General features: G+C 51.2%; 1 protein-coding gene across 1 annotated transcript in view; it reads right to left on the minus strand.

The window, feature by feature from the left end:
• The window catches only part of ADAMTS10 (ADAM metallopeptidase with thrombospondin type 1 motif, 10), a 44,901-nt gene extending 31,868 nt beyond the window's left edge, over positions 1-13,033 (minus strand). Inside the window, exons 1-3 of the mRNA XM_009329056.1 lie at positions 12,946-13,033; positions 7,211-7,575; positions 2,115-2,274 (exon numbers count right to left, since the gene is read on the minus strand). Of these exons, the coding sequence (XP_009327331.1) occupies positions 2,115-2,274; positions 7,211-7,575; positions 12,946-13,033 (613 nt within the window). The remainder of the gene's footprint in view (positions 1-2,114; positions 2,275-7,210; positions 7,576-12,945) is intronic.
• Between the last annotated feature and the right edge of the window lie 1,441 nt (positions 13,034-14,474).

Raw genomic sequence — 14,474 nt, forward strand, 5'->3', positions numbered from 1 at the left:
CCCCCAGCAAATTCAGCAGCACACAGAGGTGAGGGGTGCACAGTACGAGCTTGGTTTCAGGGAAGGAAAGGCCATTGCAAGGCTCTTTATGCACCACGTGGGGACGCAGCAAATGCTCCCACCGGCTGGATCTGCTGAGCTCTTCCTACTGCAGCCCAGGGCTGTCCCCATGTCCCTGCCGGCCCCGCTGGCATCCTGCCCGCCCTCCTGCCCTCCTCCTGCCCAGGCACTGCACGCAGAGGTGTGCACCCATCCTGCTGCGGCAGCCTCACGCACTTCACTGCCTCTGCGCTGCAAGGCCCTGCCCTGGCCTCTGTCAACGCGTTGGCAGGCCCTTCCCTTGCTTGTGGCGCTGGGAAGAGCTGTGTGGATTTAGAAACCACACAGACATAATCTGAAAATAAAGCCATTGCAGATCATTTCCTCTTTCATTTTCCTGCCAGGACCTGAATTTAGGACTTGGCTTTTCCTCTACAGAAATGGCTGCAGCCTCCAAAGCAGCAGCAGCAGCAGGTTTGTAGGACTTTGCTCCAGGCTTCAAGTGCTACTGAGATGTGACCCTAGAGATGGCCCCAGCAGGGCCATCAGCTCCAAGCCCTTGGCCTGGAGACCACCACAGGACAGGAGAGCTGACTGGGAGATTACAACCACTCTCCTGCCCTGTCAGGAGAGCCAGCTTAATCCCCCTCCTCTGCTCTGATGCTGGATCATCAAACATCCAGCAAGACTGGGAAGATGGGCAGATCACAGGCAGCCCCACAGCCTACCAGCTCCAGCCCCTCCTGCTGATCAGAGGGAGCTCACAGGGGTACTCGGGGCCCAGCTGTGCTAGGCAAGTTAGGACAGGTCCAGCCTGCGGGGCGAGGAGACAGGGTGGCTTTGCTGGGGCCAGTTGTGCTGTGGTTGTTCTGAACTGTATTTGGCCTGTGGCTCCCACTGCATGGTCTTTGCTTTCCAAGAAGCAATTAGGAACAGGCTAACTTTTGTCTGGAAGCCGGGGAATGTGGCAAAGAGTCAGCAGAAGGGGAGTCTGCTGGCGCTTCGTCCAACATGACTTAGGGAGCTGGGACAGGAGGAGCCGGGCCAGGGAAGCACAGGTTGTCTCCAGAGATGCTGGCAGGTCTGGGGACACTCAGAGCCTGCTCAGAGCAGGCTGGCAGTGCCCCGGTGTCTGCAGAGGCTCCATCCTTTCCAGCAGTGACTCCTCATCTGGTCAAGTGTCACCACTGGGGCACTGGATGAACATCCTGAAGTGACACACAAACCTGCCAGGAGCAACTGGGAACAGCTCTGCTTCTGCATCCACAAACTCTAATCCGTAAAATGCGAGCCAGCCCCTCTGCAGGGATGGCATCTCCTCTCATCCTTATGGAGCCAGGGGAAGCCTCTGTAAACTGAGGGAGCAGCATCCTGTGTGCATGCAACATTTTGGGTTGATGGAGAAACTTTGCACATTCACAAGGGCCGGGGATTTCAGCCAGGCTCTGGGACACAGACTGACTGCTAGCAAGGACGAGAAGGGCACAGGCACGTGGGGAGAGGCCAGGGCAGACCTGTGTGAGTCCTTTAGGAAGTCAAAGGCCTGTAAGTGTAGAAATAGAGTAGACGTGCAATTACCATTCTCTACAAATGTCTCCCAGAGCCCACTGTGGCTAACCAGATCCCACATCCCACCCTACAAAGCATCTTTTCACCTGGTCTCTAACAGCAGCAGATGTATCTCAATGTGGACACAATCTTCAGTGACTAAAACCCAAAGACAAGCCTCTGCTGAGCATGCGTAAGCTACGATTTCTCAATACCTTGTAAATTGGCCAAATCTGGGAGGGTTTTTCTTAAGAACAATAAGAGGCAGTTTTTTCTCTTCTATTCCATGCTCTATTCACAAATGTAAAAGCCCTGCTGCGAAGAAGAGAGTACAAGAGCTTTCCAAAGACCAGGCCACCAGAAATCCTTAACATGGGTAAAAGTAAATACAGAAAACTTTCTTGAATGCAGGAGATAAATTTGGTTCTTTGCCATATAGAGCAGTGTTGACATTCAAAGCCTGGTCTACTGGGGCTTTCCCAGCCTGCACTGGGATGGATTGAGGATGTGTTGGTGGGTACAATTACCTAGCACGCCGCAGGCTGCATCCATGTGTGGGTACTGGAGAGATGATCGCTTGTACACGACGTGGGGGCTGCCCTTGCCCTCGCTCCCTGTGCTGACATTGGCTCCCGGGCTCAGCGGTTCGATGAAATATTCCTCCTCATCTGCGACGATCACCCCATGCTGCAGAAGGAAAGCAATAAAAGAGGTAGAGAGAGACCTGGGTGACATACTGGTGGCTTCTCGTAATGAGCTTTCTGATGATTAACCACTGAATTTCTGGGGACTGACAAATACTTTTGAGAATGTGAAGGAATCCTTCATTTACGCACAAACACGGAACTATATGAACCTACAGACCAGAGAAAACCGAGCCAGATGGTCGTGGATGCCTTGAGACATCTGTGTTCACTAAAGTCCTCTGGAAATCACAGTCTTCCCTTGCAAAATTATGAATAAGTTGTTTCCTTTTCCACCCACTCAGTCTAACTGAGAGCTGTCTGTGGGATCCTAAATACCATACCTTCAAATAGCAACACAACTCAGCAGTGAGATCTACCTCCTATACTTTTCAACCTCACTGAAGAACCTTTGAAAGCAGCTCAGGACCATTACAACCAGCTGCGAAACTCAGGCACAGAGCTGCAGAGAGGCATAGATGCTCAGAGGCTTTTGAAAAACACATTGAATCTTTAAAATCTGAAGTCTGATTAGCAGTGAGGCAACCAGCAGTCGCCACAACCTTTCTCTGCAGCCTGAAACCTGCGTTGTGCCCCGTAGGCATCACTGCCCCTTTTAAACCTCTGACTGGCCACTTCAGTCAGATGATCTTGTTTCTGCTCCCTTATTTGGTTTTTGCTGTTCTCCCTTATTTTATTGTTTGACTGAATGAATCTCAGCTGTGAGCCCAGACTTTGCTCTCTGCGAGTGGACCCACTCGTGAGACAGTGACGACTGGGCAGGAGCAGACCCCAGCAGGATGAGCAGCCAAACCCCCCAGGTGCTTGCAAGGTCTCTCCTCTGCAGCTGGTCCTATCCTCACAGCAAGCTTTCCCTCTACCTAAAAGGTCTGAGCAACCTAAAAAGTTTCTGGCTGCCCAACATGATATAAGTAGAAGCTCCATCACTGTAACAACTCCTGGCACTGAATCTCGCCTAACTCCACGAAATGTGGGTGTGCTATCAGCTGAACTTTACCAGCAAGCAACCGAGGCACAGAAACATGCCTGACATTGCTCAAGCAGAATGAGAAGTATCCCAAAAGCCTAAGACCCATGTTACCTGGCTGTCCTCCCACTCCCTGTGCGCAAGCATAGCTCTGGGTGCAGAGACACCCCCCCATTCTGCCATCAGCTCTGCACCGGTGCTGTCCTTTGGATGTCACGGCACTTTACCAGCTCCCCTCTATGCAAGGGGGACAGGAGCCCTGATCTGCCAGGACGGGGAGTGGGGAAGCAGGTCTCTGTAAAACATCTTGAGGTCCTTGCATGTAAGGCACCACCTGCATAACAGCATTACTGCTGAGCGTTCGTGGGGGAGAGCCTCTCTGGGGTGGATGCTGCCTCCGTAATAGGTCTCTCCCCCTCTCCTTCCCTGCCATGAAAGCTGAATCGGGGCAGTGTGTGCACAGTGAAGTCCCCATCTCCAGAGTGCTGGGGGATTTCCTCCTGCACCAGGCTCTGTTGCTCTTGGCTCACCTCCACCTTTTCAAACACAAGTGAGGTACTGTGAGGTTAGCCTGGCGAGGGCTCCGGCCGAAAGCCGAGTGTCGGCCTGCACAGCCAGCTGGCTGCCGGCTTTGTGGAACGGGGAGAAGGAGGTCACCACCGGCTTGGGGCAGAGCAGCAGGCGGGGAGAGCATGTCCTGCCCAAAAACCATGTACCACTAGAAAAGGGCTGTTCTTACTTAAACCTGGAGCCTCTGCAGAGCGCGGGAGGCATGAGGCTCCACCGCCTGCCTGGCATCCTTCGGCAATGAAGCTCGGCCACCACAGGAGTCTGAAAACTGCCCCATCGCTGACCCCATAGACCAAGCTCTGAGGTCCGGGCGCTGGACGTGACACAAGCCTCTTGAAAGGGGGCGGCGAGAAGCCCTTAGAGAGATCCCTGTGGTTTGTGGGGGAGCTAAACTGGATATCCTGCCTATGATTCACCCAGGTCATCTGCAGAGCAATGATGGTTTATGCTATTAGCTTATAACCACACTTAAGAAAAGCACAGCCACATACTGCAATTCAGCTCTTCCACCTCCTCGTACATACACACGAGCAGCTCGACGTTAGCCTCAGCAGCGGGGCCATCTGCCTTGCTCCGAGCATTTAATGTTCATGCTGACTTCAGGAGGGCTTTTCAGGTGAAAGCACAGTTTCAGCACAGACACACAGGGTTGAAAACCTGGCCTTCAAACTGTCCTTTGATGAGCTCTGACACAAGAGGTAAGAGAGTGGCATTTCTCTCCTAAACTTGTTTTCTCCTCGCTGTGACTTTTTTGATGGTAGCACACGGGTCCTTGGGATCTTGTGCAGCCAGTGGGATGAAACACGGCTTTGCTTAAGACGGGGATTTCAGCTCCTGGCCAGGCTGAGGCAAAGCTGCCCAGGCTGCTCCCTGCAGGCTCCAGCTGCTTCGTGCTTGGCCCTGCTGGCAGCTCACGGCTCTGCGTGTTTTGGAAAATGGACCATTTTGCCCTTTGCTTACAACTTAAGCCTGGGTGACTTTCCCCCTGCTCAGCGTGAAGCGCAGCGCTGCGTGCTTTCCACGGGAGATGCGTGGGGTGAGCCGCATTGCCTGCCTGCCCTCAGGCCGGGGTGACGGTGCATGTGGCCGGGAAGACAAGTTGATGGGAGTGTGCCCAGATATTGGCAGGCCAAAGCTGGGGTGCCATAAGTGTGTGAGTCACATCATGGGTGTTTGAAAACAAAGCGGTTTACAGCGGTACACTTTGCAGACACAGAAATCGCTTAGGGATGCGGGAGTTTGAGGACAGGAGGATGGCTTGGGGCTTGTTACCTGTTCTCATAGCTTTGTGTTGGATGCTTCTGTGGATGCAATCGTCCCTGTCCATCCTCCTCACGCACAGCTCAACCCGCAATCAGCACCTGGTTCCTGCTTGTGCCCATTCAACAACACAACACACAACCCCCTTTGCATCAACAGTGAGTCAGGTCTGTGCAAACGTGGGTCACCGTGTGCAGTCCCCCCTTAGCACGTGTCAGCATGAACCTGAGCCTTGAGACCTCAGCAACTGGAGACCCTCTTCTGTCCCTACCTGTCCCCTCCAAAGCGGATTGATGCCTGCCTGGAGGGAAGCATGCTGCGGCTAAGGGATGGCATGAGTGGATCAGCTGTTACTGATCAACCAGAGCTCTGCAACAGGTCTTCGCTGGTGGCAAGTACAGCCCCCACTCTGCCAGCTAAAAAGATGCCAGACTCCTCTTGTCCAAATTCCTGACCCTATCATCCTCACTAACCCAGAAGACCTCCTCCCCCTTCCTTGCTGATGTCCGTAGCTCCTGAGGGCAGAAGGACAGAGTTCAGGAAAAGGAGAGGTTGCTGGATGACCCTCCGTCCCTCTTTGTGCCTGGCTGCATTTTCCTCCAGACAGCCCCTGGTATCTCTCCAGAGCTAAACAAAGCCTGTGGACTAAATTATCCCAGTACAAGTGCTGCCGGGCTGTTGCTTGCCCTGGACTTGCTGCCCTCTGAATTGAGAAGGTAGGCTAATGCCAGATCCCTTCTGAGCCAGCAGCACCCAGCTCACCCTTCAGTGCTTTTGTGAACACCAGTAAATTGTCTAGGCCTTCAGCAGAGTTCCCGCATCTAAACAAAGGGCTAACTAGGGGACCAAGAGTTTATGCAGCTCTGATTTTTGGCTGTGAGATAGAAACATTAGACTCTATGATATAATGAGTCAGATTCTCATTTCTGTTAATAACCCACAGCACTGTTCTGGCAGTGTAATTTAGCAATAAATCAAACATGAATTCATTCCCATTTGGAAGCTCTTCCACACTGCCAGAATACTGCTAAGAGGTGGGGCCGTAGCATAAATACGAATCTGGCCTACAGAGTCTTTTTCTACATGTTACCCCTCCAAGGGAGCCATCATCCTTGGGATTCGTGAACAGGGTATGTTTGCTCCATCCCTCCATCTGGTAGGTCATGAAATGAGCTTTGTGAGCCAGAAATATCAGAAAAATCACAGAAAAATAAGGATGGAAGTCCTTAGTCTATTCCCAGTGCTGGAAGAGCTAATGAATCATACCTGGAGTATTTTTGAGAGGCATTTGTCTGGCCTATTCTTAAAGATCTCCAGCGATGTAGGGGCCACGTACTCTCCAAGCAATCTAGTCCAAGCTCAGCTTGGACCACTAATGTCTACCATTAAGATTTCTTGCTGATATTTAAGACCATGATGTCTAGTCCTAGCTATTAGGACATGCAAAATCAATCATTCCCACTCTCTTTGCAGCAGCCTTGCTGGTTTTGAGGAATGCCATCTTGTCCCCTCTTGATGTTCTCTTTTTCATATTGAAAAACTGATTATTTCAGTTTTTCCCCCAGAAGTCACATTTTTAGCTCCTGAAATCTGGACAGAAGTGACTGGGAATCCTAGGAATGTATCTGCAATTGTGAAGATCTGAATGCACTTTTGACATTCCCAGTTGTGCCGTGAAATTCCTGCCCTCCCGCACTTCTTCCTCACTAGCACATGTGAAACATACCTTTTGCTGTTGCTGTTGGAAGTGGAGGGGAGAGTTCTGTGAGAGCCAGAATAATGGTCTAGAGCCTGGATTATCCCGTTCTAATTAAAATCAATGGAAAAATGCCCACTGACTTTGGTGGAAACTGGACTACAAGCGAAACACGGATCAGGAACCCCTACAGATGTAATGAAGGGATGTGGCCTTCTTCACCCTTAGCTGACTTTTGATGCCAGCGTGCAATATTCTAGCTTGACACTAACCCCATGCCTTTCCCACCACCATGGACCCACCTGCTGGGACCCAAACTGGGTTGTACTTCTATAACAAAGATCAAAGAGGCTGCAATCAGCTCTGCTTTATGGGCAGCTCTAGTTGTTAGTATTGCCCTTGGCTGGGCAAAATACAGAGACTCACCAGGCCATTGCAGTTGCTGATGGCGACCTTTGAGTTCAGGTACTGATCCTGCAAGTGGCCCGCGTAGTGGCAGTCTTCGTGGAAATCATGTTGCCAGTCCACGCCATCTCGCTTCCAGTATTCGACAGTGAAGTGCTCAGCCAGCAGGTTGGAGTGCAGTGTCAGGTTGAGGAGGAACTGGGTTCGGTGGGCAGAGACTTTGTAGAAAACCTGCTGCTCAGATGGCTCGTAGGGCAAGGAGCCCAGACTGCGCCGAGGACGTTGCTTCAGCTGGCTTCTCACGTCAAAGGTGAGGAAGTCCCCGTTTTGGTCCACTTGGATGGGGAACGCAATTTCATAGTGATCGAGGCTAGAGAGGAACTCCTCTGGGGAGGGAAAGCAAACACAGGAGGAATGACATTCTGCAAAGAGAGTCAGAGTAAAACACCCAGCGCGGAGCCGGCTGCGCCTGCACACAACTGAGCCGCAGCCAGGGCAAGGCAGAGGGACAGGGTCCTGACCCAGAGGGTCTGCTCTGTCCAGGATGCAGGGTCCTTGGGGTACCCTTAGGGTACCCTTGGCCTACAGAGCCTTGGGGTATCAATAGGCCTTGAGCCTACGGAGCATAATCTTCTTCCTCTGCAGGTGATGGAGAGAAACAGACTGGTCCAAGGGGCCATTCGGGACACCCAAATTCTGGCTCTGGACCTGGACTATCCCCCATCTCTCCATCTCCACTGAGCAGAGGGACTCCAGGTTGTGCGGAGTCACACTCTGTGGTTTGGAGGGTTATTTCAATCTGGATCCTTTCAGTAAAAAAGCTATCAATAAGGTCTCTTCAATATGAACCAGAACGAGCCTTGGGGCAACAATGTCTTAGGAGAAGACAGTCTCGCTAAGGAACCGTGGGGTTCTTCAGAACATCTACAGCTGCCACGTGGACCTGCTAACTCTGCTTTGGTAACTCGCATAATAACAGCACCGTACCAGCCTTCCTGATCACAGCTGCATTAGTGCATTAGGCACTGGGCATCCTCCTAAGAGGCACAAAGACAATGTCCTTGCAATGCCAGTCTTGCAGTCAAAATAAAAAAGAGGGTAACCAGAATTCCCCAGCTGTGCTGAAAAGGCAGCAAGAAAAGAAGTCAGACAACCTGATTCCCCAGCCAGGTCTCTATCTATGACACCATCCTGCCTTCCCAGCTCACCAGCTCTTTATCGTATCAGCCTGGCTTAGCACCTTCTCCTGGGGCACTTGAGTTTTTGAGCCTGTCTCGTACCACTTAGGAAATGTGCTCTGACAAGGTCACTGTCCAAAGCGTCTGCCTGCTCTCACATGGTAACACAACACTTTTGGCTGTCAAAGAAATTGGCACTCTGCAACCTCTACAGAAATTTCTCATTTTCCAAGCAGAATGTCACAGGGACTGCCAGACTGGATCTGACTGGAGGTCCAGCTGTCTCTGACAGCGCTCAGTACCAGAGGCTTCATTGGAAGATGTAAAAAATCATGCACTGGACAGGATAGCTCCCCCCATCACAGTGTGTTCTTCTGAACCCCTCATGGCTGGAGGTTTGCTCATGGAGTGGGAGAGGATTTGCCCTCTTTTCACTCTGGAATATTCTTACTGTGCTTTCTGCATCCTATTTGTAGTTGTTTCCTAAGCAAACGGGAGAGGCCAGGCTGCTCCAGGGTGGCTGCATTTCGCCTGGCTCCATAGCACCCATCTTCAAAGCCTTCCCAGCCATCATAAATTTGGACTCCAAATTACACTCTTACCACATGGCAGCACTGGAAAGTTTCCTTTTCCTCTAGTGTGTTTTCCAGTGTGGGAGCCTGACAGAGTGGTTTCCTTGGCCACTGGTAATGGGACAGTCCTTCCCACCAGCTGGGTTTAGGGGTTAGCTCCCATCCTTCCAAACCATAAGCACTTCTGGCACCTCTCCCTTGCCGCGACAAGCCAGAATAATTATTAGTTTTTTAACTTCCTGTGCTCCAGCTTCTCCTGCATCACACCGCCTCGCGTGTGATGCAGCCAGGCAAACAAGAGTGACTATTTGCACTTAAGCAATGACCTCAGGCTTGGAAAAATTTGCTATCGGAAGTGTCTTGTTTTTCTTTTTCCCTCTCTGTAGCCCACATGGGCTTGCAAAATAGTGACTCGGAAGGAGTTTTGTGCACGCCGTGGCTAGAAAGGGGCTGGGACCCTGGGCTGCGGTCTCTGATCCTGACCTGCAAGGTACACCCAGAGGAAAAAAGGTGTCCAGAGCCTGGGGGTGAGGTTGTGTGTGAGAACCTGCTTTTGCTGTAGTGCCAGTCACCATGCATCCTCTCAGGGATGTCTACTCTGGAAAATGAGGTACAGGAAGAAAGATCTAAGAGCAGTGCCCTGCATCACATGAATGTTTTAGGAAGTGATGCTTTGGAGTAGGGATGACACAAATGGGAAAAAATAACAGAGACTTTCAACACAAGGAAGAAGCCAGTGTCCTCGTCCAGCGTTACAGCTGGCTCCTTCCTCTCCTCTAAAAATGTAAAAGATTAGATTAGGCTCTAAGAGGTTGGGACCTCTTTTACTCCCTAACCCTGTGTATTCCACCCAACGTCACAGATCTTCCCTTATTCCCTCATTTGCTCATCTCTGCCTTGGTCATGCTCCCCATATTACAAACCATACTGGGAGCTCCCAACAGCAAGAGCAGCACTGTTTGGCCCTTCCTTCCTTCCAGAAAAGCTCTCATGTTCCCTCTGCCCTCTCAGCCACTTCACGCTGTATTAATAGATCTTGGCCTGAACTGTGCAGTACTGCACCCACTGTATCAGAAGGGTTTGCACTGGTGATAAGCAGCCTGCTGTTTCCAGAGAGCTGTCAAACTGCTTTGGAAGAGATGCTATAAAAAACCTTTCTCCAGGAAAACTTGCTCATGGCTGTGGGGGACACTGCGCACCCTTGGAGGACCACAGACCTCGCAGGGCAGGGCAAGGGAGAAAGCTGGGAAGAAGGAAGGATAGGGTGTGGGGAGAGGTGCCTTGCTGCCCCATTTTTGGTGGAAAGGGAGCACACACCTGCAGGGGCAGGGATGGCAGAGGAAGTGAAAGGGCACAGGGGAGGTAGAGCGCTAAGCCAAACAAAAAGGAGAGGGAAGGTGAAAGTGGAGGAGGGAGGATTTTGTTCCCTCCTTGTATGCTTACCATTGCCTCTCTCATTACGGAGCTGCTTAAAGGATGAAAAGGAAGCAGATGTTTGCTCTGGTCTTGTCACCAGAGCAAAGATGAGCCCCAGCTGCAGCCCAGACACGATTCCTAAGGGATGGCTGTGGAAAATGCTATGGGATCCCACGGCTTCAGGCTGCCCTGGCATTGTGTCAGTCTCACTACATCCTCCAAGGGTCCATCGGTTTACATGTGAGCTGGGAGCAGTGAGGTTAGCCTCACCTAATGCTCTATAAAACAGAACATCTAATCTATCACTATGGTTAAACTAAGGCACCAACAGAAAATTTCTTTTTGATTAAAAATCGTTCAGCAATGGTGGGCATGTGCTGAATCCTTGGTCAATTATTTCAGCTGCTGTTCCCTGCATTGGTAAAAACTGCAGCCTGAACGTACACATTACATCTGAATCTCGTCACATCTCTGCTGGCTTGAAGAGACCTTCAACGCTGGGCTGCCCTTTTCCCACAAAGATAATTACAGCTTATGACTATGAAATCTTAATCTTTTTCCTGCATAAAATAAATACACTGATCTGGAGTTGTGCACATGGGGCACAATCCCAGTGAATCCTGCTCCACTGCTAACTGGAGCAAGTCACTTGGTCAAAATCAGTGGCTTGTTGAAAACACTGGCCTTTATTCTCTGTGCCTCCAACTGCTAAGAGGAGATAACACCTTGAAAGCCTGTTGTGAGGATTATGTACTTACTATCTCAGCAGCGTGGTGAAGAGAGGTGTTGAGTAACATCAATAGCCTGACGCCAACCGTTCTGGATGCAGGGAGCCTAAAAAAGCGCTCTGACAGCAAGAGGTGCCCATGGGGCAGCCTGACCCTCGGGACTGGACAGGGACTGGGGAGGGGACAGGCTGCAATCCCCGGCTTGGTGCTCCCACAGCACCATGCTCCCAGCAGCATCACGGGCTGAGACTCATTCCCCAGACCTGCTCAGGGGAAGCCAAGATCTAGGAGAGGACAAATGCATTAACTGTAATTTTGGTGAGCCCTCTGGTTTAGACCAAGGTATATTAGCAAATGGTGTGGGGACCCGTAAGCGAGGGAGAATCTGAGCTGCTGTGAGTCAGGATGGAGGCGATCTGGCAGCTTAGTCCTTGTCAGAGCGTCGCTGCGCTGCGAACACGGTGCTGCAGATGGAGAGAGGTGTGAACTGACGAACGCGGGAGGCCCAGAACAGTCACCCCAGGCATTGCCAGAGGCTTTGGCGAAAAGGACCAGAAACTGTGTTTGTTTCAGATTCAAGAAAATCTGCCTGTGTAACCTTGCACGTTGCACAGCGCCTGCATAGCACGCAGCTCTGTGTCTGACTGCCTCTCCTACCCAGAGCAAGCTGCAGTACGGCAGTGCCCCACGTTTAGCAACAAGACGGTGTTCAGACCCAGGACGGCACGTGGCTTTCAGTTGCCTTTGCTCCTCTTTCCAGTTCTGCTTCGCAAGACAATCCACAGCCATCGTAACTACAGCCCGATGGCATCGCACTACTCAACAGCCCAGGTACATCGCCGACTTTGGTCCTACCGAAGTTAATCTGGGCACACGTGGTATTTCAGGATTATGGCTGCGTAAGTATGCTGCTGAGGTTTTGACACCTTGCACAGATAAATGTCTAACCTGGGAGCCCTTTCTTCTTACCTCTGGTGCCTGATGGGAGTGTTCATATTGCCTCTTAAGAAATTGCACAAATACAGCACGGGCAGGTAACACAGGGTAGTTAAATTGCTTAATACTGGTGCTGTATTTGTACTCTAGGCTGGGTACAAGGCAGTCCACCTCACTTTCCAGTCCCTTCATTCCTAACCTGCAATAAAATCATGTACAAAGGCACAAATCTATGTACAAGAGACCCACATTCTGCTTTCCTTGCAATCGCTTGCATGTGTGGCTCTGTATTTAAACACAAGACCATTAGAAACACAGACATATAAGACAGGTACAAGGTGCTCACGCCTGAGCAGGTTTGAGCATTTACTAATGGCAGCACTTACAGAAACACGTGTGCACAGACTAAAACTGCTCCTCCAGCAGCACACATCTGTCCAGACTCAGCTGTATTTGTATGCTCCAGCAGAGACCTCCATCCCTGCACGCGCAGAGGACTGCTCACAAGCGCACCGGCTGGCTGCACACACACAGCCCTCCTTGTAACAAAGCCTCTATTCATCCAAGGATGCGCTGCTCCACCCGAGTGGAAGGGGAGCTTCCTCTACTGCTACCACATCCTCTTCGCTTTCTAAGCCTGTACGTGGCTCTCATCTTACACAGACCCTACTGCTCCGAATCCTGCAAAAAGTCAAGGAGTGTAACATCCGAGAGCAAAACACATCCTTTCCTTGGAGGTCAACGGAAAACACCTGCAAATTCAGCATGAGGAGCTCTGCTGCAGTACAGCAAGCAGAGCAGAGTTCGGGGTGTCTCCACCTACTCCCCAGCACAACATTACCCTAATACCTCCCCTGGGGTTCCCATTAGGGTTTCTGCCAGTGGAGGTGGGTGGATCCAGCTCCCCTCCCCACAGCGATCCCTACCTTGTGACTGGAACGTGTAACCGGGAAAGTTGCATACAGCCGCAGTGAAGATGACGGTCCACGTGAGAAGCCTCCAAGCTATTGCCATGGTTAGCGATGCTTGTCTCAGTGCAGGGAGTATTGTGCCAGCTGAAAGGGCGCTGTCCCAACATGTCTCTCCCTCGGCCACCGCTTATGTAGAGACAGGAGTCCTCGGTCCCTCCGCAGGCATCCTCGGCCGCTCCGTGCTCTCCCCAAAGCAGCGAGGCCGATGGTGGCTTTGCAGCGTGCTGTGCTCGGGCCAGCGCAGCGGGGTCAGCATGGGCTAATTCGAACGGCAGGCTCTTGGTGGCATTGCCCCTGCAGAGGAGAGGGTGGGGATGAGTGAAGGGGAGAGACAGGCAGAGGGGAAACAAAGGATGGAGGAGAAGGACACGAGGGAGAAAACGGTGTGCAGTGTGAGCGAGGAAAGCCTGATCTTAGAGAAGGGAAGAGTGGGATGCAAAGAAAGAAAAAGGAAGGGGAGAAAAGGTCGGGAAGCGAACGCAAATGCAATGAACCACGTCAGTTCACAGCATCGGAAAGCCATGTTATCCTGCTACAGGGACACTGCACACTCGGGTGCTCTCACAGGGCTGAACTCTGCTCCCAGTGCAGCCCCTGCACTGCTCTGACAGTGGCACTAAAGGTCTGGTATATACCTTATACGGGAGGAAAGGAGCTCAGAATAAATGGGAACCCTTTGTCCTGCGGCAATGCCCATGAGGAAGCCCAGACAGAACAGTGACCTTGTCTCAGTTACCTGATCTCTTAAAGAAGAGCACGAAATAAAAGCATTAGCGGGGTGGTAGTGAGCAGCAACCTAGAAATCCTCTCTACTCCAGTTCCCCTGGCTTTAAAATACACTTTAATGACCGTCACTGCACTGAGAGAAGCGCACTTGCTCTCAGAGTGTATTGGCTAGACCTAAAAAAGTGATTGAAAACAAAGGACCCATTCAGTGAACTCACTCTTACCCTCAGCTCTATCCACAAATGGATCGTGAGATTCCAATTGTATTTGTTATTTAAAATGATTTGCTAATTGCTTCAGTGAAAGATTTTTGGCTTGCAGATAATTTCCACTCAGTCTGAGGCAATTATACAAAACTCACATAGTGCTGGAGAGTTGCATAAAGCCTGTGGTTTTTGTTTCTATCCAGCGATTAGATGACGTATGCAACGAATATGGCACATACCTAACTACCGCCCGGAGAATCCCAAATATCTGAACAGCGATGCTCTGCTCGAGAGCAGCCCCGCAGCAAAATGCAAACGTTCCTGCAAAGGTGACAGATAAATACATACTGACGTCTGACTTCAGACCGGTGATGTAGCAATGACTTGCACAGCAGCAGATGGTGCTGGAGCGTGGCAGGGAAAGGCAGGACGGGTGCTCCTGAGCTGCTGGGAAGATGAGGCTCAGCTGGAGATGGAAGGATGGTGCTCTTTCCAAAGGTGTCAATAGCCATGGCGTGTGCGCGGTCCTCATCCCAGTAAGGAAACACTTGG

This window comes from Pygoscelis adeliae, unplaced genomic scaffold (assembly GCF_000699105.1).
Source record: "Pygoscelis adeliae isolate BGI_AS28 unplaced genomic scaffold, ASM69910v1 Scaffold537, whole genome shotgun sequence".
NCBI lineage: Eukaryota > Metazoa > Chordata > Aves > Sphenisciformes > Spheniscidae > Pygoscelis > Pygoscelis adeliae.